The sequence below is a fragment of the Leopardus geoffroyi genome, chromosome B2, assembly GCF_018350155.1.
Source record: "Leopardus geoffroyi isolate Oge1 chromosome B2, O.geoffroyi_Oge1_pat1.0, whole genome shotgun sequence".
Lineage (NCBI taxonomy): Eukaryota > Metazoa > Chordata > Mammalia > Carnivora > Felidae > Leopardus > Leopardus geoffroyi.
Genome location: NC_059332.1, coordinates 131,649,754 through 131,673,456, shown reverse-complemented (window position 1 = coordinate 131,673,456; position 23,703 = coordinate 131,649,754). Strand labels below are relative to the sequence as shown.

The window sequence follows — 23,703 nt, the reverse complement described above, 5'->3', positions numbered from 1 at the left end:
GCTGGTCTTAGATAAGAGATATTTGACAAACAAAAATAGTATTAAATAACATGACCTGTTTTCTACTGGTATTTCACAATATGAGGAATCCTTTTGATGGACCATAGAAACAAACTGAATCGGTGTTCCCTTTAGTGGATGCACTTAAGTTAAAGACTGTATCTACCCTAACGGCTTTGTGACAGTATTCCTAAATGACCCTTGGAACCTACTGGGCATTTCACAAAGTAAACAAAATTCCCCTTGCAAGTTCTGACAACTGCCAGGCATTTTGGATGGTGAAGTAGGCTTCCTGGCAGAACATATGCCCCACGTGGCATGTTCCCTGTGTTCTAAGTTTGGAGAGGTTTCATACAAAGCATTTTTGTCAGTGGAAACCCTGTCCCTATGATGGGCAAGGTTTTTATGTCATGCGAAGTTTCTACCCAGGAGAAAATACACTACATGGGTATTAGCCACAGCGAAACGGCAGCCTTCCCACCATCCTGCACAGGTGCACAACCGTTTCAGATTCTCAAACGTTTGAGTGTCTAATAATTGGCCTCCTTCTTAAAAAAAAAAAAAAAAAAAAAAGACATATTTATCCCGCCCCATTCCCATTTAAATTTTAACTCATTAGATCTGGAATCTGGTCCAGAAATCTGCATCCTTAACAAGTAAATTGATTGATAATAGAGATGTCTTTACACAGCCTCTTTGTAGAGAAAACAAAAATAACTATATTTCTACATTCAGACTCCCAGAGTATTTTAGTGATATCATGTGTGAAACTGTATGTGTAGAATTCTGTTGTTTGTTTTCTTCTCTCTTCTTTTCTTTTTTTCTTTTTTGAGAGGGAGAGAGAGCCTGCGTGGGCAGGGAAGGAGCAGATGGAGACAGAGAGAATCTTAAGCAGGCTCCATACCCAACACAGCCTAACACCTGACATGGGGCTTGATCCCATGACTGTAAGATCATGACCTGAGCCGAAATCAAGTATCAGACACTTAACCAGCTAACTGAGCCACGCAGGCACCCCTCTTTTCTTTTCTTTTTTTTTTTTTTTTTTTTTTTTTTTTTGAGTTTTTGTTCAGTTGACTCAAGGATGAGTTGTGAAGTCTATCTTACACTTTCTTAATATAATTAAACATCTGGATGGGGAAAAAACTGATTCCAGAATTCTGGCTGATCCTAAAATAATTTGGTGAATATAATCCGCAAGCAATTATATTTCAGTATACTTACCTAAATACTTTTATATAAGATACTTTTATATGAACATTAACTGATAATTTTAGAAGGCATTCATTTATTTTTGTTAGAAAATGTCATGAGTAAGTATAATTATGGTCACAAAAAGCAATTTATATTCACTGGCCAAGTTAGCATTTGTAATTCTGAACTGTTAGTGAGTCTTGTGTTAGAGTTAGCAATCGCTTACAAACATCAAGCACATAATAGAGACTTCTAAGATACAAATTATAAATTATCTTTATGAAATTACTGTTCTGAAAAACTTAACACTTTGTGGGGTATACACTTCATTAAAATGTGGAAAGGACACTGTTCATGAGGTAAGGACTTTTGGTTTATTCACTACTGTATCCCCAGCATCTAGAACAATGCCTGGTATGTTAACAGGTACTGAGTATGTAGGTGGATAGTGGGATGGATAGACTGATGGATGGACAGACAGATGGACATAAATAGTTGAATAGTATTTACATATAATATCCCGAAAAGCTTTTGGATATAACAAAATTTGTAACTTTTTTAAAAAAATGGTTTTTTTGAGACAGAGAGTGAGTGAGCAAGCATGAGCAGGGGAGGGGCAGAAAGAGAGGAGGACAGAGGAGGATCTGAAGCGGGCTCTGTGCTGACTACAGAGAGCCCAGTGCGGGGCTCAAACTCATGTACTGTGAGATCATGACCTGAGCCAAAGTTGGATGCTTAACCGACTAAGCCACCCAGGAGCACCCAAATTTTTAACTTTTTTGCATTGCTAACCTATGTCTTTGAAATCCTTATGCAAAGTAGTTAAAGGGACAGAATGATATTTTGGTGGCCTAGTGCACTTGTAAGCTTTCCCACAGCATAGGTGGTGTTTCCATTGAACTTTATTGTAATATGTGAATGCTTGAAGAACCCAACATTTGCCCCAGACATGTGCTTGAGAAACACTCCTACTTCATGAGACCAATCAGACCAAGCTGTGTAACTGCACTAAATTATATCTGCCACTACCAACATGGGTTTTTAGCATGGTGAACAGGTGCAGACAGAAATAAAACAATGTTAACTGATCTTACTCAGCAGAAACTACTATGGACAGCACAGGTGCATTCAAAGAATTAGTTCTCTTTTAAAAAGAAACGTCCAGAATAAAAGTACTCAATGTCAGGCAATACCAAGACAGAAAGGACTTTCTTTGTACTGAATATTCAGGTTATTTGCAAGTTACAAGCCCACCATGGAAACCTAAAGAAAAAAAATGTATTATTTGTCACATAACCATGTTGTAATCCTAGTTGGTCATATTACTGATTAGAGAACATAGTTCTTTTTCGTGGGTGGTGGGGGTTGGCTAAGTAGTGTAAATTTGTCTTCTTTAAAGTGGTGTTTTTCAGTCAGATGAAATCTTCAAAAAATCTCTAATCTTAAGATTGACTCTTGCATGTAGAATGTTTTAAAGATTGCAAAAATCAATCCATCTAATAACTGAAAGATGAAAATAAAATCTGTGCTCTGTTTAGACATGATTGTCTCACCTCTCCCAAAGCTGAAACCCCTCATCTGTGGCAGACAGCACAGGCTAGGCATCCATTTGGCCCTCGGGCAGGAAGAGGCCTGCAGGTGCAGTAGCACGCCACACTAGAGTACTCACATTCAGAGAGCCCGTTCGCTTGGATAAGCACAGTGCAGATCGTATTGTGGAGCGAACAAGTTAAAAAGGTCCCAGAATTACAGGTCTTCATCCAGCCCCCTAAATCTCTTGTCCATCTGTAAGAAATAAGGGTAGGAAAGAAAGAAAAATCTATTCAGAATCAAGTGGAATGGCACACGGTGAAAAGCAATGCTGTCCTCCCTTCTCCCTTCTTTGTCTTACCACAGTGATCAGTTTCTGTTGTTCGTTGTAAAGGTCACCTATATGACTTCTGGTAACACACATAGATTTTCTTACTTAAAATACTAGCCGGAGACCATAGACAGTATATGCTCTCTCCTCACTTTACAATATGCGGAAATTAGCGCATCTCTTCCTCTTTCAATGTTTCTTCTCTGTTCCACATCCTAATCTCTGTTACAGTATCATGCACCTTTTATTACCTAATTGTAGATATGTCTTCCATATCAAAGAAAGTCAGTAAATAGTGAACAATATTTTCACTGTGGAACCAGGTAGAGTGATTGAAGACATGTGGAAAGGAATATAATTCTAATCCTGTAGATTTAAAATTTGCTTTTCAAAGAAAAACCTTCCAAGCACCCCAGTCTAATGAAACTTCGAACTTTTTTCTAGAAATCTTCCTTAATTTCTGTGTCAACTTCATCTGGCACCAATATCCATGTAATCCTTCTAATATTCTTTTTTTCACTGTACTATACTGCTTCAAGAAATTTTAGCAGGATGAGTGTGTAAATGGCAAATTTCAAAAAATGACTTCAATTTGACTTCACTATAGAGTGATAAGTGACTGACAGCACCCTTTGATGTAAGACATGATTGCAAATGTTTCACATAAACTAGTGTGTATGTATTTCACATATATGGAATACATATAATACATGTAAAATCTCTAAAGATATGCCCTGTGTGTTGACATAAAATAGTCTCTAAACATGAATATTCTCTCTAATGTTTGATGAGAAATAAGACTGAGTGCATTCATCATCTCCACTGTTCGACTTTTTTCTGATGTTCTTCAGGACCCAGCAGCCACTTTAGCCCTTAATTCTAATGGAGCAAACCATGACCATGAGAATCCATAGATATTGCAGAGAAAAAGTGGGAGATGAATGTGGAGAGATTACGTAAATAGAATATAGAGGGGCTCAAGGGAGAAAGGCAAGACTGATGACAAAGGAATATAATACAAAGCAATAATAACTCTCCAGTCATAGAACACTAGTTTTATTTATATTAAATCAAGTGCAAGTAGCACGTTGCTGCTGTACTAGGGAGATCTCCTGTCTGTTCTCCTTCCTTTCCTACCTTCCCTAAATAAGGATTCTCAGCAACAGGAAATGGATGTGAAGGGAATAGACTAAAGCCAACCACTGCATATGTTCTACACCATACCTGTAGATGAAAAACAGGAATTTTACCTGTTCCCGCCTCTTTCCCCAGTAATAAGACTTCAGACAATGAAAAGCAGTATTTCACTCTAAGAATGACTTGGTGAGATATTTAATCACATTCTTGAGGGGAAGGGTTGATCAAAGTCTAAGTCAGATACTCCTTGGTTACTTTATTATTAGAATTCTTTCAGGGCACCTGGGTGGCTCAGTCGATTAAGTGTCCAACTTCAGCTCAGGTCATGATCTCACAGTTCGCAAGTTCAAGCCACACCTCAGCCTTTGCTGATACCTTGGAGCCGGATTCTGTGTCTCCCTGTCTCCCTGCCCCTCTCCTCACACTATCTCTCAAAAATCAACATCAAAAAGGAAAAAAAAGAATTCTTTCAATCTAGTGAATATATGATAAAGAAACAAAAGTGAGTTTTCCATCCTTTTAACACATGTAACAAATTTTAATTCAAACTTTAGGTTCTCAGAATTTTAAAACAGGAACCTAAGACTATAGGGCTTCCTTACTCCATTGAATTTTAACTCTATGATGAAAATAAGCTAGTTGCACCTACTTAGAGTAGATAAGAGGTACATGACATTTCTGATCTTTAGTTATGCTACTAGACAACTTCTAAGCCAGACTTCATAAGAAATAGTCTTTGTTGGCCTTTGGTGCAGATGGGTATCTGCTATGTTTTCATTGCCTTGACATCCTACCCAAAGTCTAGAACTTTTAACTTTGCAGTTTATTTTCCAGAAAGTGAAAGTCCTCCTGTATATGTAGTTTAGAGACCTTATTTGATTTTGTTGATTAAATTACAAGCAAGGGAGCAAAGATTTTCATAAAGAACATTTTGTGATTCTTTTGCTGTAAAGAAGAAAAATTCCATCCTTTTTCTTCATTAACTGTTATAATACTCTTGGCTGCTTATCTCATGAGTGGAACACCAGGAAAGGTACTGACTTGATCTGACTGGTGATACTTTGTATCTCTCCCATCCTGGCTCTCCAGTTGATCTTAGAACTAGTGCCTTAGGGAGAGCAACCACGAAGATAAGGTCAAGGGAAGGCAGGGGACAGACGATGTATCTTTACTCCAAAGCTGGGCCTTCTTCATCACTAATGTTTCAGAAACTTGATCAAAGCCAAGCATTGATCACAAAGTCGGGTTTGGTGGATATGTATCTGGAAAAACCGAAGAGACTATCAAGAAAGAATGGTAATGAGAAAAGGGACAAAAATTTCAGAAGAGGACAAAGGTGCTTATAATTAAATGCAACTTTATCAACCTAATATATTAAGTGATCTAGTAGTCTTGCGGGATTTCTCTCTCCATGTACCCTCCTCAAGAATACATATTCCAACCTATCTTTGCATCTGTATATTTACTGATATAGCTAAAAAAAATAAATAAATAAAAATAAGCCAAGTTAGATTGAGGCTGCCATTTTACCTGGCTTGAGAATATTCATACTTTGTTAACACCTTGCGTAAGGATAGATTGGTGTCCACATCGCCTCATCCTTATCTCTTTTGTGCCTCTTCTGTGATCCCCTCCAGGCTTGCCTGTCATATAACCCATTCCCTTCTTTTTGTTTTTACCTTTTTTAACAGATTTCTTTTCTGTAGCTGTGGCAACATTGAATAGTCTCTCAGAAACTGACAGATTTGAGCCAAAGTTCATTTATTTGAGACAGAAACATTAAAAAGAGTAGTAGAGGGTCGACTGGGTGGCTCAGTCGGGTAAGCATCCAACTTTGTCTCAGGTCATGATCCAGTCATGGGTTTGAGCTCTGCATCAGTCTCTGTGCTGATAGCTCAGAGCCTGGAGCCTCCTTCGGATTCTGTCTCCCTCTCACTCTGCCCCTTCCCCACTCATTCTCTGTCTGTCCCTCTCTCTCAAAAATAATCATTTTAAATAAATAAACAAACAAATAAATAAATAAATAAGTAGTAGAATATGTGTAGTACTCATTAAGACAGTATAATAAAACATTCACTTAAATTGCACCCAGGCCAAACCAGCAGTATAAACCATCTTTTTTGTTTTCCTCTGTATTCTGTAACTTGCATTAGACTGTATATTTGGGAGAGTAACAGAGTGTATCTTTTGATCTTTGTATATCCAGTGCCTAATATAGTTCTTGGAATTTTTGTTGAATAAATAAATGAATGATTTGAATAATCAATATGAACTGACTTTAAATGTTGGAGGGACTTGAGTTATGAGGAAAATGCAGAAGAAAGTCTGCCCTGTCTCTTTGTTCACTTCCATTGACTTTGCTCTAAGAACAACCATGTTGTTCAGTATTATTTTGGAACTCTTGCTTTTTCATTTGGAAGTAAAAAGCACAAGCAGGAAAGAGAAGAAAAGTTCATGAATCAGGGCATAATGTAGTGGGAATCTGAGATTCTAAAGATTGAAAATAAAAGCCTACTGGGGTTGCCAACTTTATTAACCTCTCCTGTAGCTCCTGATAGTTCGGTTAAAAAAAAAAAATTTTTTTTTAGTGTTTATCAACCTATATAATGAAATGGTACCACCCTCCAGTTGCAGGCTTCTTTTAAGACCAGTTCCAGTGATTTCATTACCTAGTATCTAATACAGAATCCACCTAGAGCCTGCTTTGTGCTAGATCAAATCCCCCCTGTCTTTCTTGACTGCTCTTGTCTGAGTCTCTAGCTAGTGTAGGTGGGAAAGCCAGAGATTAATCACAAGATATGGTTTGCCTATTGTTGATCATTCTGAACCAATAAAAACTACATTGGGAGTTTTAAATTGCATTCTAACCCCCTTTTAATTTTATTTATTCATTTTTTTACTCAGCATATTTGGGATTGAGAAGCCTATATATAAATGTGTTTTTTTTGTTTTTTTTGTTTTTTTTTTTTTTTTTGCATTAAATAAGCTGAGTGTATACTGTTTACAAAGGATGATGCCAGGCTCTAGGTGATATAAAAGTAAATGCCATTTGGTCCTTGTCTTCAAACAGTATATTGACTGATACTGACAAGTGTCCTATACTCTGAGATATGATATAATATCATATGAAGTCATATAGAGCCATGACAATGGCACCTGGCTGGTAAGCATGTGACTCATAATCTCAGGGTCATTAGTTCAAGCCCCACATTGTGCATGGAACCTATTTAAAATAAAAAATAAAAAAAGAACCATGGCAGGGCAATTAATTGAGGAAAAAGCTGCTCTTCTCCAAATAAAATCTCTCATCTTTCCCTTATGAAAGACTAAGTAAATGTCAAGCATAGAAGAATCTAATAAAAGAATAAATCAAAGAACACCTCGTTTTTAAATCCAGTGGTCATTCATCAAACATTTGTGAGTTACTGTAACTAATGTGTATTAATAATAGCACTTTTGTTGACATTAGTGCATTTAACACAACTGTGAACTACATACAGAGAGGTTGGAAAACATTTACAACATAAATTTAGCATGTACAATATATGAGAGGTCGTACAAATCAGTAAGAAATGAAAACTTAGTTTTTTTTAATTGGCAAAGGATATGAGTACAGTTCACAGAAGAGGAGTTCTAAATAGCCAATTAATGATATTCAAATTCACCCTTGGGAAATGTAGACTAAATAAAAATTTGACCCCTCATCTCACCTATCAGACTGGCAAAAAATTAAATTTTAACAAGCGTGCAAAGAAGGAAGTATTTTTAACTGTTGGTTGTTAAAACTTCCAGCATTTTTAGAGGGCAATTTGATACACCAAAATCTACCAAAATCCAAGTATCTAATTAAAGTTCTTTGAGCCTCTGACCAACAATTAATTCTACTTTGAAGTGCCTATCCAACAAAGTACTCGCACATGTACCCAAAGCTGTAAGCACAAGGATCATTAAAGTACTGTTTATAATAGTCAGAAAGAATGCATTAAATGTGAAGCCTAAGTGTACTGAACAAGAAGCCTAAATGTATACTGATAAGCAAATGTTTAATAAATTGTTGTACCCTAAATATTGTGGAGCCATTGAGGTCAGGTAAATATAAAGGTCCTACGTGAATAGATTGCTAAGATACAATGTTAAGTGAAAATGCCATTTTATAAAACATATTTACAAATATTTTGGAGTATGTATGCATTTTTATGTAGGCTTCTAAAATGCCTAAGTCTAAATTATCTAAAATATGCCTGTGATAAATCTGGCAGGTAAGATAGAAACCAGATCCTTATCTAACTTCTATTCAGTTTTTCTCCTACAGTTTATTGCATTTCTCTGTTAACTTTTTAGCTCAGTAATCCTTCATCGTTCATAGTATTTTCTTTTCATTTAGCAACAAATTAGGAATTGTTATTGAAATAAACTCAACATATCCTCTTGTGACTTGAGGCAACATTTTCAATGACCATTTATGATAAATGTCTTCAAGTAGTCTAAAACATGAATCTTTCATCTTGACAGAAACTACCTTAACATATTGGCCTCACGAAAGGATTTTGCATTTATTGGATTTGGGTTTTATTCATTATGCAGGACCTGCATGCTCAAACCAAAACCTGCCAATATATGTGGGCCACCCACTTCTTCCTCTATTGTTCTCATTCTCAGTAGCCACTTTCTATCCATCTGGAAGGAAAGGGTATTAAGGTAGTCTCACTTCCCATGTAGCGTTTTGCCAAGCAGAGTTTTGGATTTCTTAGACTTCCTTATTACTCTTCTTTAATAGTGGAAGTAACTGGACTAGGACCAAATGGTTCCAAGCTGTGACATTTGTAAGGGCTCATTGAGAGCTACCACCGAACTGGCCAAACTTTGATCAAAGCGAATGTTCTGGTCTTTTCCTTCAGAGAGTTAGCACTCCAGTTTAGAATGTTGCTTATAGAGGATTATTGTGTTTTCTTTTGAACTTTTCATAAAAAACAGCTTAATAGATGGAAGGTTTTATAGTTATCATGATATTTCACTTGAAAATATTTTTGAACACGAGACCTTGCAAGGATATGGATTTTTCTGTCTAAGCTCGTTAAACACTCGCTTTATGCTGATTTCCTGTTTTCTCATATTTGAGATAATTTTGCTCTTGTTTAAGACAGTTTTTAGACTGAAACAGATCCCTTCTATTTTTTAACCCTTCGAGTATAATTGACAATCTGCAAACTTTTAAGTATAATTGAAAATCTGCATATGTAGACTTGGGATTTTAATACTAGAATTTTAAAACTTCTATAATTCTGTCTTGCTGACTTAAAAATGCTATGCCTTTCTTTCTTGATCTGTTCATATATTTTACCTTTGAGTGTCTCTGTGTAAAAGCGGTGAGTAGAGTCAGTTTACTCTTTTTGGTTAGCTCTGCGCCCTTGTGGGATTATCTGTGTCATTATAGTGCTCATATGTAATGTCTTAGAAAGATAATAAGGTATTGAGTGCTCTTTGCCAGGTTTGAGTTCAATGTTATACATGTATTTTCTCATGTAACCATCACAGCAATCTTTGGAAGTAGGTAAAATTATTCCTTCTTGACAGATGATGAAACTATGGCTCAGAAAGGTAGTCTGTATAACTAGCGAGATGCAGAACTGGCTGTTGAATTTAGATTTATCACGTTCAGAATCCTGTGCCCTTAATTTCTTCATGTCATGCCATCTCCCAGAGCATTCCAGGAGGAAGTTTCTCTATGAAGGCCATAAAAACACTGGCTCATTTCCTCATTTTGTTATTTCCCCATTTTTATTTTTGCATTTTTATACTTTTATGATGGAAATGGTTCCAGAAGATACAAAAACCACTCGTTGGGTGTTTATCTAGCTTTGTAGAAATCTGCTGCTGTCCAGGTGGCTGTCATTTGTACCTCTGTCCCTGTCCTTTGTAATTCCCTTGCAAGAAAGGATTCTTCGCAGTTTGCTTGCATTGGAATTTGATTCATTGTATTCTTAACATTTCTAATGCTGTAATATCTGTATAAATATATATATTTATATAAAATATATATTTAAATATGTATGTTTATATATATTTATATCCATATAAATATAGAGTGTTTTCTATATCAATTCTGCTTATCTAAAATAACAAAATCTTGCAACTACAAAACCTAACGACTTTAACCTAAGAATCTTCTCTTCAGGATCATATCACTTATAACTTCCTGGTGTGTTTCATATTCCAATTTTCCCTGGGTATAAATTCTATAACTTCTACAATTTGAGTTTAAAGAAAACTTCCAGCAAATATAGAATAAAGAAGAGTAGACACATATGTACCTGATAGTTTGTTTTGATGCACCTGCAGTTTTGGTAATAAAAGTGTCTTATATTGGTTTTCCTTTCCATTATAAACTAGATTTAATTTGGCAGTGACGTGTTTTCTTCTTTGTGTTCAAAGGGCAGCCATTCTACCAAAGTGGAAGCTGTGGTCAGAACTCTGATGAGAATCCAGCTCAGAGACCCGGGCGCTAAAGCACTAGTCTTCTCAACGGTACAGTCAACCATGTTCTTCCTTGGTCTTGGCTCACACTGGCTTTCTGGCTCTAATCAGCTTATATCTGAGAGTTCGTGCTTAATGTTTACCCTCATATAGTAGAGATTTGGAATTACTGTTAGATTTTCCATGTCCATGTTTTATTTTCCTATGTCCATAGGATAGAATTATTTTTAGAGGAATTTGGTGATGCTTCACAAGGCAATTTCTACAGCTACACGTCCTGTTTGTGGTTTATGGGGATTTTCTTGTATTAATATGTTAAAAATTAGAACCTATAACCTTGAAAGTCTCATTTCACAAATGAAATTGGTTGTTTAAGAAAAAATCTGCTTAATAAAATATTGAGTAAAGGGGCGTTCACTTTTGAATGTCCCCTCTCTGTAAAAAGAGCGTTCATACTATTCTTCCTTTCTGTTCTTATATTCTAATAATTAAATTTTTGGGGCGCCTGGGTGGCACTGTCGGTTAAGCGTCCGACTTCAGCCAGGTCACGATCTCGCGGTCCGTGAGTTCGAGCCCCGCGTCAGGCTCTGGGCTGATGGCTCAGAGCCTGGAGCCTGTTTCCGATTCTGTGTCTCCCTCTCTCTCTGCCCCTCCCCCGTTCATGCTCTGTCTCTCTCTGTCCCAAAAATAAATAAACGTTGAAAAAAAAAAAAAAATTACTAATTAAATTTTTGCCTGCTGCTCATTAAAAAAAATATATCATGAGTAAAAATTCTAGTTTTCATTTCTAAAAGGTAAGCAACTACATCCATTAAGCACTCCATTATTTATTTGATATTATTTCTCTTTATCTTAACTTCATTTCCCAAAGGCAGTCATGTTTTTTACCCTGTCTTTAACCAGCATTTGATCTCAAACAAAAAAAAAAAAAAAAAACTATAGAACTAAATAATATTGATGGTACTACATTTGAAGATTTTTTTTTCTGAATTCTAAGGTACAAACGTTATTTTCATTTAGTCCCTTTTCAACTCCTTTTTATGTGAAAGCTATGTGTAAATATTTGTTTTCTTATTGTTTTATGTGTTCTAGTGGCAAGACGTATTAGATATTATTTCAAAAGCCCTCACTGACAACAACATGGAATTTGCTCAGATCAGCCGTGTTAAGACATTTCAGGTATGTCAAGAAGATTTTACTTGCGTTTGGGGAGGTGGGGATTTAGTTGCAAATTTAAACTGCTGCTAACTAGGTTACTTCCATTTATTGTCTTGTGTAAGGGTTTGAGTTATTGATTATAAAATTAACATTCAAAAGCAAAGTGGAGAAACTATAATTAATTTTCTATCTGTTCAGTTATACCTATAGCAAGATCATTTTTTTCTTTTTTAAGATCTTCTGACTTGAGGGTGTTGGCTTTAATAGAGGAGACAGCCTGTGATTCACCTTGTGAATGGACAGGGCCATCGTGCCAGGATTAAGTTCTCAAGACACTGCATCAGGCAAAACTATATGGTCCAAGTCCTTACATGGCACTCAGCATGACAGGCACACACCCTGAGAGTCAAAAAACAAAAAGACCAAGTGAAAATGTAGCAGATTTCATACCTCTGACCTCATCCTCACTCTTAACACATTCCTCCTCTCTCTCTTTCCTGGAAGCTCATGTAGTTTAATCTGTATCCATCACATACATGTATCTTTTGCCCCACCATATCGCAGTGAACAAGAGGGCTTATGTGATACTTTTCCTCATGAAGTCAAACAACAAGTTTACATTTTCTAAAATTAATAATTTTACATTTACTTGTCTTAATTATGACATTTCACAATGACCTGGATACCACTAGTCTTCTTTAATATGAGCTATAATATACCGCTCTTATTTTTAACTGATGCAGCTAAAATTTAAATGTACCTTTCTTTTTTTAGGAGAACCTCTCAGCATTTAAACATGATCCCCAAATCAATATTTTGCTGCTGCCCCTGCACACAGGTTCTAACGGATTAACTATCATTGAAGCAACTCATGTTCTCTTGGTGGAGCCCATTTTGAACCCTGCCCACGAGCTTCAGGCCATTGGGAGGGTGCACCGAATCGGACAGACCAAGTAAGGACTAAAATTAACATCACTTACTTTTGCTTCAAGTTTTTAAGATACAAATCAGTGTTTAAGCTCTTCGTTTATGTTCGTTAAACCTATTCATTAATTACTTCCTTATGTATTAAATTTTCAAGTATCATTATATGACCAACAGACGTTTTGCGATTTCCAGCCCTCCCTACTCGAGCAAATCCCAAATTCTCCCAGATTTTTGTCTTCAAACTCTACCCTGATCACTTTACCAAAACAGTTTCTTAAAATATTTAAGACAGCTGCAGAGTTGAAGATATCCGTTGTGACTTTGAGAAGAATTGATTTTTGATTGTCTAAAGTAGCCTGTATTTAAAAGAAGGCAGATCTCATTCATGACCCCTTTTTAAATTCTTCCCCTTAAGGGGGCGCCTGGGTGGCTCATTCGGTTGGGCGTCCGACTTCAGCTCAGGTCATGATCTCGCGGTCTGTGAGCTCGAGCCCCGCGTCGGGCTCTGTGCTGACAGCTCAGATCCTGGAGCCTGTTTCAGATTCTGTGTCTCCCTCTCTCTCTGACCTTCCCCCGTTCATGCTCTGTCTCTCTCTGTCTCAAAAATGGGGGCACCTGGGTGGCGCAGTCGGTTAAGCGTCCGACTTCCGCCAGGTCACGATCTCGCGGTCTGTGAGTTCGAGCCCCGCGTCGGGCTCTGGGCTGATGGCTCAGAACCTGGAGTCTGTTTCCGATTCTGTGTCTCCCTCTCTCTCTGCCCCTCCCCCGTTCATGCTCTGTCTCTCTCTGTCCCAAAAATAAATAAACGTTGAAAAAAAAAATTAAAAAAAAAAAAAATGAATAAATGTTAAAAAGAATTTTTTTTTTTTTTAAAGTCTTCCCCTTAGGGAAAGACAGTCCCATAGGTCCACTCTGAGAAATAATTAGATTTAGTTTAGACCCAAAGCAAACCTAATAGTGAATACTATGTAATATCTACTACTTTTATTCAAATATTAGAATAGAAAACTATCCTTCATAAGACCTCTTAGATGTATTACCTTTTAGATATTAGATGCCTTGAATGTTTAGAAAAAATCCATACTGAGTACTCATTAAATAAATGTTGATTGAGCAGCAACTATATGTCATGCATTATTCTAGATACTGAAGACTCAAACTGACTAAGACATAACCTACTCCCCCAAGGAAATCACTGTGTAGTACCAGAAACAGAAGATTTGACATACTGCAGTAGAGTGTGCAAAAATACATTAGAAGTACCGTGTAACAAAAGGGGCTGATCGGTTGTGCCTAGAAAGTCACAGAAGGCTTCATTGGGTTGAGTCTTGAAGAAATAATTATTTCAACGTTGGGCTAGAAAAGGGTGATCTCACAACCAAAGAGAGTTGCATGTGCAGGAACACAGAGCAGATAAACGCCATGATATTCCTAGGAACTGGAAGGAGTTTGGGATTGCTGGGGTATAGAGCCTGCGGAGAGGAGTGGCAGGGGATCTGATCTTATGTGCCCTACTCAAAATGCTGAAGGGCCTTGTAAGCAATAGCCAAGAGCAATAGCCAAATGAGAGCTTTTAACTTTTGGCAGGCAAGAGACATGTTCATCAAATAAACCCTTAGTAAAATATGACAAGGTAACATAACTGATAAATGCATGCTTGTTCTAAGCCCTGTTGAGTATCATTTAAAATGCAGTTATGTCTTATTATGTTGTTTTTTTGGTTTGTTTTTTCTTACACTTTTAAACATTGACCTCTCGTCTTTTCAGTGTTTTCCAAGGCATAGACTAGACTGCAGCTCATATGTAAGACCACAGTCCAAAAAGACTGTTCAACACTACTTGACTCATCTTACTATGCTTCCCTAGTAAATAGATTTTTCCACTTTCTGAAGAGATGGTCTTAAAAGTCTTCTGTATCTTCCTGCTCCCCACTGCTGGCAGTCTTGCCTCACATGTGCAAAACAGATACCTCAGATTTGAAGCATCTCATCTTTCTATCACCAACCTGAGCAGTCTGCCTGCATCGGTACCCACATGCCTCCTTCAGCAAATTGTCATTGAACACCTTCTGTGTGCCAGGCACTGTTCTAAGTATTTGAGATGCCCTTGTGGAACTTAAATTCTAGTTATAAGACAGCCGGTAGAGAGATGGTAAACAATAAGCAGAAGTAAAACATCTACTAAGTTAGGAGCTGGAAAAGTAGAGCAGGGTAAGGAGGATTAAGAGGGCCTTGGCTGGGCAGGGTGGCATGCAATATTTTTATGGAGAAGTTAACATCTGAACAAAGAGTTGAAAGAGATGTGAAAGTCATGCAGGTGTCATGGAGAGTAATATTCATGTAGAAAGCACACTCAGTGCAAAGACCCTAAGTCAGAGGTGTGCTGGGTACATTTGAGGAATAGCGAGGAGCCAGGGTTGCTAAAGTAGAATAAGCAAAGAGGAGAGAAGTAGGAGATGAAGTCAGAGAGCCAGTAGGGGAGGAGATGGTCTGACTTGAGGGTAAGAGAGAATAGGGTTTTATTTATTTATGAACAAACACTTATCTAACACAGAGGGGTTAAGTCACTTGTCCAAGGTCACATAGCTAGCAAAAGTGGTGGCGGGCTTCAAACAGCTGCTCTGCCTCCCCAGTCCGTGCTTGTAAGCACAGCACACAGCTGCCTCTGCATTGCTGGTAGGACTTGCAGCAACGTTTATTTATTAGAGAGACAGAGAGAGACAGAGCGTGAGCATGGGAGGGACAGAGAGAGAGAGGGAGACACAGAATCTAAAGCAGGCTTCAGGCTCTGAGCTGTCAGCACAGAGCCCGACGCGGGGCTCGAACTCACAAACTGCGAGATCATGACCTGAGCTGAAGTTGGAAGCTTAACCAACTGAGCCACCCAGGCACCCTGGTAGGACTCGTACTTTGAGCAGTTTTGCTGCAAAGAGCAGAGAAAAGGAAGAGTATGAGATCAAGAGGGGTTTTTTGTTGTTTTTCCTTTCATATGGGAGAAATAAAGGAATGGTTCATTAAAGACAGAAACAACTAGTAAAGCAAGAGAGGAGAGAGTGTAAAACAACGCTCAAGTGCAGGCATTGGTCGTAGGTGGGCATTGGGATGTTTCCTCAGTAGCAAAAAACAGGAAGGCACAGTATGTTCCCTCCCTTCTGTCACAGCCGGGGGAGTGTCCCTTTTCTTTCAGAAGCCAGCCTTTCCACTTGTCATGGGTGCCATCCGTTCTCCTACTCTCTCAAGGGCATTCCTCTTGTAACACATGACCACATAAATATGTCTTAGTATCACCCATCTGTAGAAACACTCCCTTGCATTCCACCTCCATCCACTTCCATACCCCTCTGCTCTCGGCCTTTCTGGTGGGGTTTTGGTCCTCACCGTGCCACCAAAATAAGGTTTCAAAATGCTATTAATGACCTACTTCTTGCCAGTGGTCCCTGAGGGCTCTTTTTTTCTCATCTATGCTTCCTAAATGAGTTCATCCAGTCGTAGAGCTCTAAGTAGCACTTATGTGCTGATGACTCTCAGACGCATGTCCCTGGTCCAGACATGGCCCTTCAGCTCCCGTCTCAGACCCACACACCCAGTTCTGCCACTTCACACATATCTGGACTCCACCTCCCCTTGGATACCTAGCTTATGGAAAACTCTGGTTTCCCATAGGCTGCGCTCCCACCCACCCCAAGCCCTCCCCATCTTATGGTCTGCCTCTCTCATGTGTAGTTTCTCAGACCAGAGGTCTAGGACTCTTCCAGATTTGTCTCTTTGTCCACACGTCCACACCATCACTGAAGTCTTGCCAGTTCTACCTGCCAGCTCTATCTTGCCAGATATTCCAAATCTTCTGCTACGTACTGTTGCCTCTGACCCAACCAGAGTACAGCCCAGAGTACAGAACTCCTTAACTTTTGCTACCTAATAGTTCATCCCCCATGCAGGAGCCAAAGAGATGTCTAAAGTATAAGCGAGTACAAATGAAATCACGCCTAAAACCCATGGATGGCTTCCCCCCATAACCACAATAAAAATCCGGATTCCTGCCATGTCCCTCCAGACCCTACACGATCTGGTCCCTGCCTACCTCTGCAATCTCCCTTCCACTCTCTACCCCTACATTACAGTACCCTTCCGCCACGCCAGCCTTCTTTGTGCCCTTCAGACATTTTAGGCTTGTTTCAAGCGTGTTTCAAGAGCTTGCATTTACTTATTGTTTCTTCTGTTTGGATGCTCTTCCTGCTTCTCCTTTGCTGAGTGGCCTCCTTCCCATCGGTCATGTTTTAACTCCTATGTCTCAGCTGCCTTGTGTCATTATCTGTACCATCTGATTTATGTGTTTATTGTGTGTCTCCCCTAGTTCGAATGTCAGTTCATTAAGGCTAGTTTGTTTTATTCACCGCTGACCGCACCCCCCCCCCCCCAGCACACTGATGAGTACCTGCCAGGTGGCACTAAGTGACTGATGAATGTAGCATATAATATGTGAAATCTTGTTTGTCCTAATTAGTTTTAAGATGTTTTTGAATGTATCATTGTTATGTACCTTCTAGACCTACTATTGTACACAGATTCTTAATTAAGGCAACAATAGAAGAAAGAATGCAAGCCATGCTGAAAACTGCTGAGAAGAGGTAGGTAACGCTTTATCCAAGCCCCTGGGCGTTTCCTGTTTACATGACATCGTGTGAGTGTTTGGGACTTCTTCACTTAGATGACCACTTAGTCAACCAAAAAATATTAAGTGCAAATACTTTTTAAAAGCAAGATGGGACATTTTACCCCGTGTAAAATGTCCCAGTTAATGCTCTGGCATCCTATATTTGATTTAATTTGTTAATAGGGATTGTAATGTGTAAAAATATTTAAACGTCCTACTTTTCTTTGCCGTATTGGATTACTTTTTAAAGAAATCTATCTTTATGCCCCACCTGACAGCCTTAGTCTGGTATCTGTGAAAGGAAACTTACAGTGTTTCTTTATACATCACACATCTTAGTTACATACACACAGGAAGATCTGGACTTAAAACTCAGCTGGGAATTGGGAGATTAGTTCCAAAGGCACAACAGAAGCAGAGAGACCAGAGTAGCCTTAATTTTAAAAACTTAACTTTAGAATTATAAAACTTTCTAATATTGATTCTATAATTTTCTATAAAGTCATTTTGAAAATATAAACCAATGGCTTACTACATCCTTATGAAATAGGTAATGGTTGGAAGATACAAAAGAATAATTGCCCTAGAAGGGATGTCTCTACAGAGGTAGTGTGCATAGCAAAGAAACCATTTGAAACCAGAAGTTTCCTTCCATCTGTGGTTTAATGGGAAGGGAAGAGTCTGCCATGAAAGCCGTTTGCATCAGACATGAAGGCTTTTTTGTTCATGTTTCCATGTGGAACAGAATTCAGTGATTATAGTTAAGCCACTTAAATGGCATACCAGTTAGAAGAGCTGTTGAAATTCTCTTGAAATACACTAACTTTTGATAGTAAGAAGGTAAATTGTAAGGTGAGAGCCTTCGTAGCTGTTGGCATGGGTTTTATTTCTTTGTTTTATTAATCATGGAGAGAAAAGACATTTTATAACAAAGCCTGAAAATACTGTATGGAAGTCTTCCCTAATTTTGACAAGAAGTAATAATGATCCTGTCACCAACTTTCTACTCAGAGTTTCTGGCTCACTTACAAACACTTATCAACAAATACGGTTTTACATTATAAGAATATTATATTCTTGTCTCATAATGTCTTAGATTATTACAGGACTAGAGCAAAATATAAGACAAATATAATCATTTATTCCTTGGTTTCTTTCTGACTCTACTCACTTGGAAAATCCTGCAGTCACACGAACTCATCGGTGAAGCATCCAGAGGCCTCTGTCTTAACCTTGGCTGATCTGGCAGACCTGTTTACCAAAGAAACTGAAGAACTTGAATGAAGTACACTTGATTCAATCCACAGACTTTAATGTATTTAAATTTTTTCATAGCTTATAGAGCAAAGTTATAAGTAAAAACTCCAGTAGATGTCAGTAAATACACTGTTGTTCATTGAATGAATTTCTTTCTTTTTTTTTAGTTGTACAGTGTCCTAGTAGTTACTGAGTCCTTTCCAATATCTTGTTTCCAAAAGATCTATAAAGATTTTTAATTTTACACTCCTAATAAACATTTATTTTTTGCCCCAAAGAATATCTATATCTGATAAGGCGAGGGAATTAAGAGAGGTAACGTGTACTTTTTTGTTTGTTTGTTTTGATAAGATCAGTCTTAAAAAGAGTTGGAGGAAGGGAAAAAGTAAAGTGATCTGGTTTTATATGACCTAGTATACCTGACCCACATAAATCTCAGTTTTGGAAGGGCCTTCGGTATCTTTAGCACATGATTCACCAATATGTTGCTAGTAGTATTTAAAGTACATGGTGAATTATATTAACTCCTAGTTATTTGAGTAGTTTTAGACTGTAACTCCATGCATAGTAACTTTACAGTAATACAACTCCTAACAATAAGTTAATATTAGGCAAGTAATTCCTTTCTCTGTGTGTTGCTACTAAAAATTGAAACATTGAACACTTCTTATTTCTATGATGTGTTAGGTAGTGTCAGCATAAGCAGTGAACTTTAGCATTTTAAGTATATTCATATTTACCGTAAAATGATCTAAACTGCTTTCTCTACTTTTAATTTTCCTTATCGTTAAGTTTTTACTTGTTTTAAGATCGATGTGTCTGTAAATATTGCAAGTTTTATAATTTTAGTTCTTAATCATTATAACATGGAAATTATGGCAGGGTTTTGTGGGGGTTTTTTAGTTTTTTTGTTTTGTTTTTTATCATTATTATACTGATGTTTTGGGTTCTTTTCCTTTCCCGTGTTCTTGGGAAACTAGACTTTTAACCACTGGTATCTAACTTTGTGATAATTTGTTATTTTATTTCACTAGGACTTCTCTCAAGGACTAGTATTTGATCTTTGGAACAAGAGAATGTCATATTTACATAAGCAAATAATTGCAACTGATAACAACTGAGTGTTTCTTCTTCTGTGAAGAATTAATGGACTTTGAAGTCACTAAAGAAGGAGTAGCTTGTTTTATCCTAGCCATTTGATGTAATACAGAGGTTCTTGTTTTGTTTTCTTTGAGCCTTCAGAGTTTTAAATGACCCTCAGGACTCATTAGCTCCTACTCAGCTGCCCAGAAAACTGTAATAGAAATATCCCTTATATCATATTTGTCCAAGAAGCTTTGGTGCTTAGTTAAGGTGCATTTTCTTATTCTAGGTTTATAGGGTGACATAATTCAACTGAAGAAAACACACACATGTTTTTGGTGCTTATTCCTCAGTTGAAGGAAGATATGTATCAGTTCTTTTATATGAAATTAAACAAAACTATTATTTTTGTAGCTCTTTACATATTACAAAGAGCTTTCCTATACATTCACATTCAGCTTTAATTTGCCCAATAATCCTGTGAAGTTGATATAACTATTATCATTCCTGTTTTGAAGTTGGAGAACCAAGGTTCAGAAATACAGAGAGCCATGCTTGTGACACGTAGCAAGGAAGCAGTGGAACCCAGGTCCCCTACTCCAAACCTCATGGTCTTTCTGTAAATCCTGTGTCATACTGAGATTCAGAAGGCCCATGGTTGTAATTTAATGATGAGCATGTTTCAGTATTTCTGTTTGTTTCCTAGTATTCCTTTTTGAGCTAAAGTTTTAGGGAAAACAATTTGATATGCTTCAATTTTGTAAAAAAAAGAAAATATATATATATATAAATATACCTATCTGTATTAGAAAAAAAAACCGTTCTTATTTATTTCTGTAAGATATCATTAATTAAATAAATATTTTAGTGGAAATTGAAACTTGGGGATTTATTAATTTCCGAGCCGCAGAACATACACTATGTTTTTTGTTTTGGTCTCTCAACAAAAGATGTCAAAATTGTTTATACTATAGAATTCCATATTTTATAGACATTTATTTCTTCAAAACAGTTGTGGAAATTCTTCCAGACAGTTGTTCAAAAGAAATACATATTTAATCCCCACGTCTTCTTGGCTGCAAGCAAAGGGCTTTTTTGCTTCCATCCTCTTTCATTTTATATTTTCTAAACTATCACTGTGCTCACAATAGTTGTTCTTTAGTGGGTGCTGTACTAATGAACCAGCGAGAAAAAATGAGACAGTACCAATCCTTAAAGAGCTTAAACATATTCGGATCTGAGGAAGAATGAATCCAAGTGAGCTTGTTAGGACTGAAAAGATAGAGTTACATACAGTGTAAAATACATGTGCCTAATTCCATAATCTTTTGTTCAAACCCAGGTAGCTTTGCTATGTTTATTGCAGCTTCAGCTTTTCTCTTTGCACGTGATTTTAGCAGAATGATTCTTGCATTTGGTTTTTTAGGAATTCATCCTTTTCATGTCATATTAATAATAACAGACTAAAAACTATTGACATGAGAATTCAACACATAACCACAAATACTTTACAAATAGTTATCAAACTAACAGTACTCATCAAAATATTTAGGAATGGAATTTAACAATGCAAGATTAATTAGTCATCAACTTAAGCAACCCTTTCAAGTGGACAAAGGAACATATTGTCTTTTAAATCTTCTCTCATCTATTAGATTTAGTATATTAAAGATTTAGTGTGCTTGAATTCTTAATGTTTATTAAACTACAGAATAACCTTTGTGAAATGCAAAAATCACCTATGCTGAATGACCTCAGGCTTAAATAAACTGAATAAAAAGTGTCTTTCAGGGGCATCTGGCTGGTTCAGTCAGTACAGCATGCAGCTCTTGATCTTAGGGTCTTGAGTGTGAGCCCCATATTAGGTGTGGAGCCTACTTTAAAAAAAAAAAGTGTCTTCCAATTTTTCTAGAATTTAAACAAAATCCCCCAGTAATATGTCAATTCATAATTTTTAACTGGCATACCAAATAAAAATGAAATGTCATTAAAACAGTGCAGTGCAAGAAATGCATCTTGAATCTATCTATTCTGATAAAGAAAATCTAATCTTTCATAAAATTTCTTCAAAGTGGGATCAATTAACTATATTTTATAAAATTTATGAGAATCTCCATGTACCTCTGTTCCATCGTGAAGCCCACAAGAGTGCTATCACATTAAGGGTTGAATATGAACCAGTCACAAGCCTTTCGTTAGAGGAGGGCTGTGCGGATAATTGATAACCCCAGGGGAACTCCGGATCTCATGATAGGTGTGCGGTGTTGTGTCTGAGTTAGAGAACACGCAGTATCACATACAGAAAATATGGGAACTTAAGTCTTCCCTTCAGCCAGCCTTTCAGGGACACACATATCTTGTCTTTGAAGGTCCCGCACCATCCTGCGGACCCTATCTCATTATTTAGTATCAGTGACTCAAAACTGACTTCTTTAAATTGAAACTGAATCCTTTGTGCTGCCGCCTATGTATGCAGGTTCTTTTTCTGGCAAGCTGGAAATAAAATTTAGCCTCCATTATCTGTATGATGATCTTTTGTACAGGTGTCTATTGTTATTAAGTTGTTCAGTAACCTTTTCTTTCTTCCTCTCAACCTGTCCCTTCAGTATTTTCTTAGTCTTTCTCCAACGCCCATTGGCTGTTTCTCCAAAGCCCGGAAACTTGTTCTTACTTGTGCTCCACACCCCAGATAGAGCCCGGTCAAGGAACAGTTTTGTCCAAGGACCAATTTTGTACGTGTGAAGTCTTTTCAGCTCTGTGATTCGTATGCCAGTACAAAACTGATCACTGACAACCCCTCCGGTGCCTTCTGGAGAAAACATTTGTGCCCAAATTTCCTTAGAAATCTAGTTCCCCGTCGCTTTATTAATAATTTATTTAGAGTATGTCTACTGAGATTACCCGTGTTTATCTTCCTTCAAGACCATTTAGTTTATATTTACCACTTCCCTAATTCTGTACTCGGAACTACAAAGGCACCTTATGCCCCTTCTGTTTCCCAGCTTCCTATAATCAAATGAGTGCTACAGCCAGTTATCTTTTCAGACTCTTCTTAAAAATTTCCATTGACTGGGGCACCTGGGTGGCTCAGTCGGTTAAACGTCCAACTCAATCTTGGCTCAGGATGCAGTCTCACAGTTCATGGAATCAAGCCCCAATATCAGGCTCTGCACTGAGCATGGGGCCTGCTTGGGTTTCTGTCTCCCTCTCTCTTTACCCCTCTGCCTGCCTCTCTCTCTCTGTCTCTCAAAATAAATAAACTTAAAAAAAAATGTCCATTGATTAAGATGAGAGCATTGTTCCCTGTTGACTGTGTTGAAAAGATTTTCCTTTGGCTGTCACAAAATGATATCTTTGGTAAATGCAAACCTATGTTTAAGAAGAGAATGTACTTCAATGCCTGATCTCACTTTATTGTATCAGAAGTTTATCAGCAATTAGTATAAACTGTTAAGTATCATTGTGGAATGCCGTACTAACTTAAAACTCCTCAATGCTTCTCACTTTTTAAGTCTCTAACTGATAACAGGTTACTGCTTTTATTCTGCAGGTGACCGTTTCCACCCCGCTCCCACATGATTGCTTACCGGCGTGATAGAATACAAATAAATACATAGCACTTCTGTCTTCCTATTGCAGACATCTAATTTATGCAATAAGCTCTTTTAAAGGGATGATTCTTTTACTTACAATCTTTATGCATACAGCAAAAGATTAGCAAGTTTCCCTCTTAAATGGTTTTGGTCTTTGAAGCATTAAGATGAAGATCTTTACTAAGTAAATCACTTTTTAATTCTCTCCTTCCTTCCTTCCTTCCACGGTTCCTACCTTTCTTCCTCTCTGTTTTGTTCTTATGTCTTAGTATCAGAAAAGCTGTTTATCCACTGCTACATAAAAGGGTACTGATCAGACCCCTGCCCAAACACTCCTAAGCTGGAGTCCGTGCACTTCCGGGGAGG

General features: G+C 37.5%; 1 protein-coding gene across 4 annotated transcripts in view; it reads left to right on the top strand.

The window, feature by feature from the left end:
- Positions 1–19,957, top strand: part of SHPRH (SNF2 histone linker PHD RING helicase) — a 93,962-nt gene extending 74,005 nt beyond the window's left edge. For 3 of the 4 annotated variants that reach the window (XM_045499930.1, XM_045499933.1, XM_045499934.1), the window contains 5 exons: positions 10,625–10,717; positions 11,759–11,845; positions 12,599–12,777; positions 17,298–17,378; positions 18,592–19,957. In XM_045499930.1, the coding sequence (XP_045355886.1) occupies positions 10,625–10,717; positions 11,759–11,845; positions 12,599–12,777; positions 17,298–17,378; positions 18,592–18,688 (537 nt within the window). In that variant the 3' untranslated portion in view covers positions 18,689–19,957. The remainder of the gene's footprint in view (positions 1–10,624; positions 10,718–11,758; positions 11,846–12,598; positions 12,778–17,297; positions 17,379–18,591) is intronic. The other variant, XM_045499931.1, reaches the window with a different exon arrangement.
- The last annotated feature ends 3,746 nt before the right edge of the window (positions 19,958–23,703 follow it).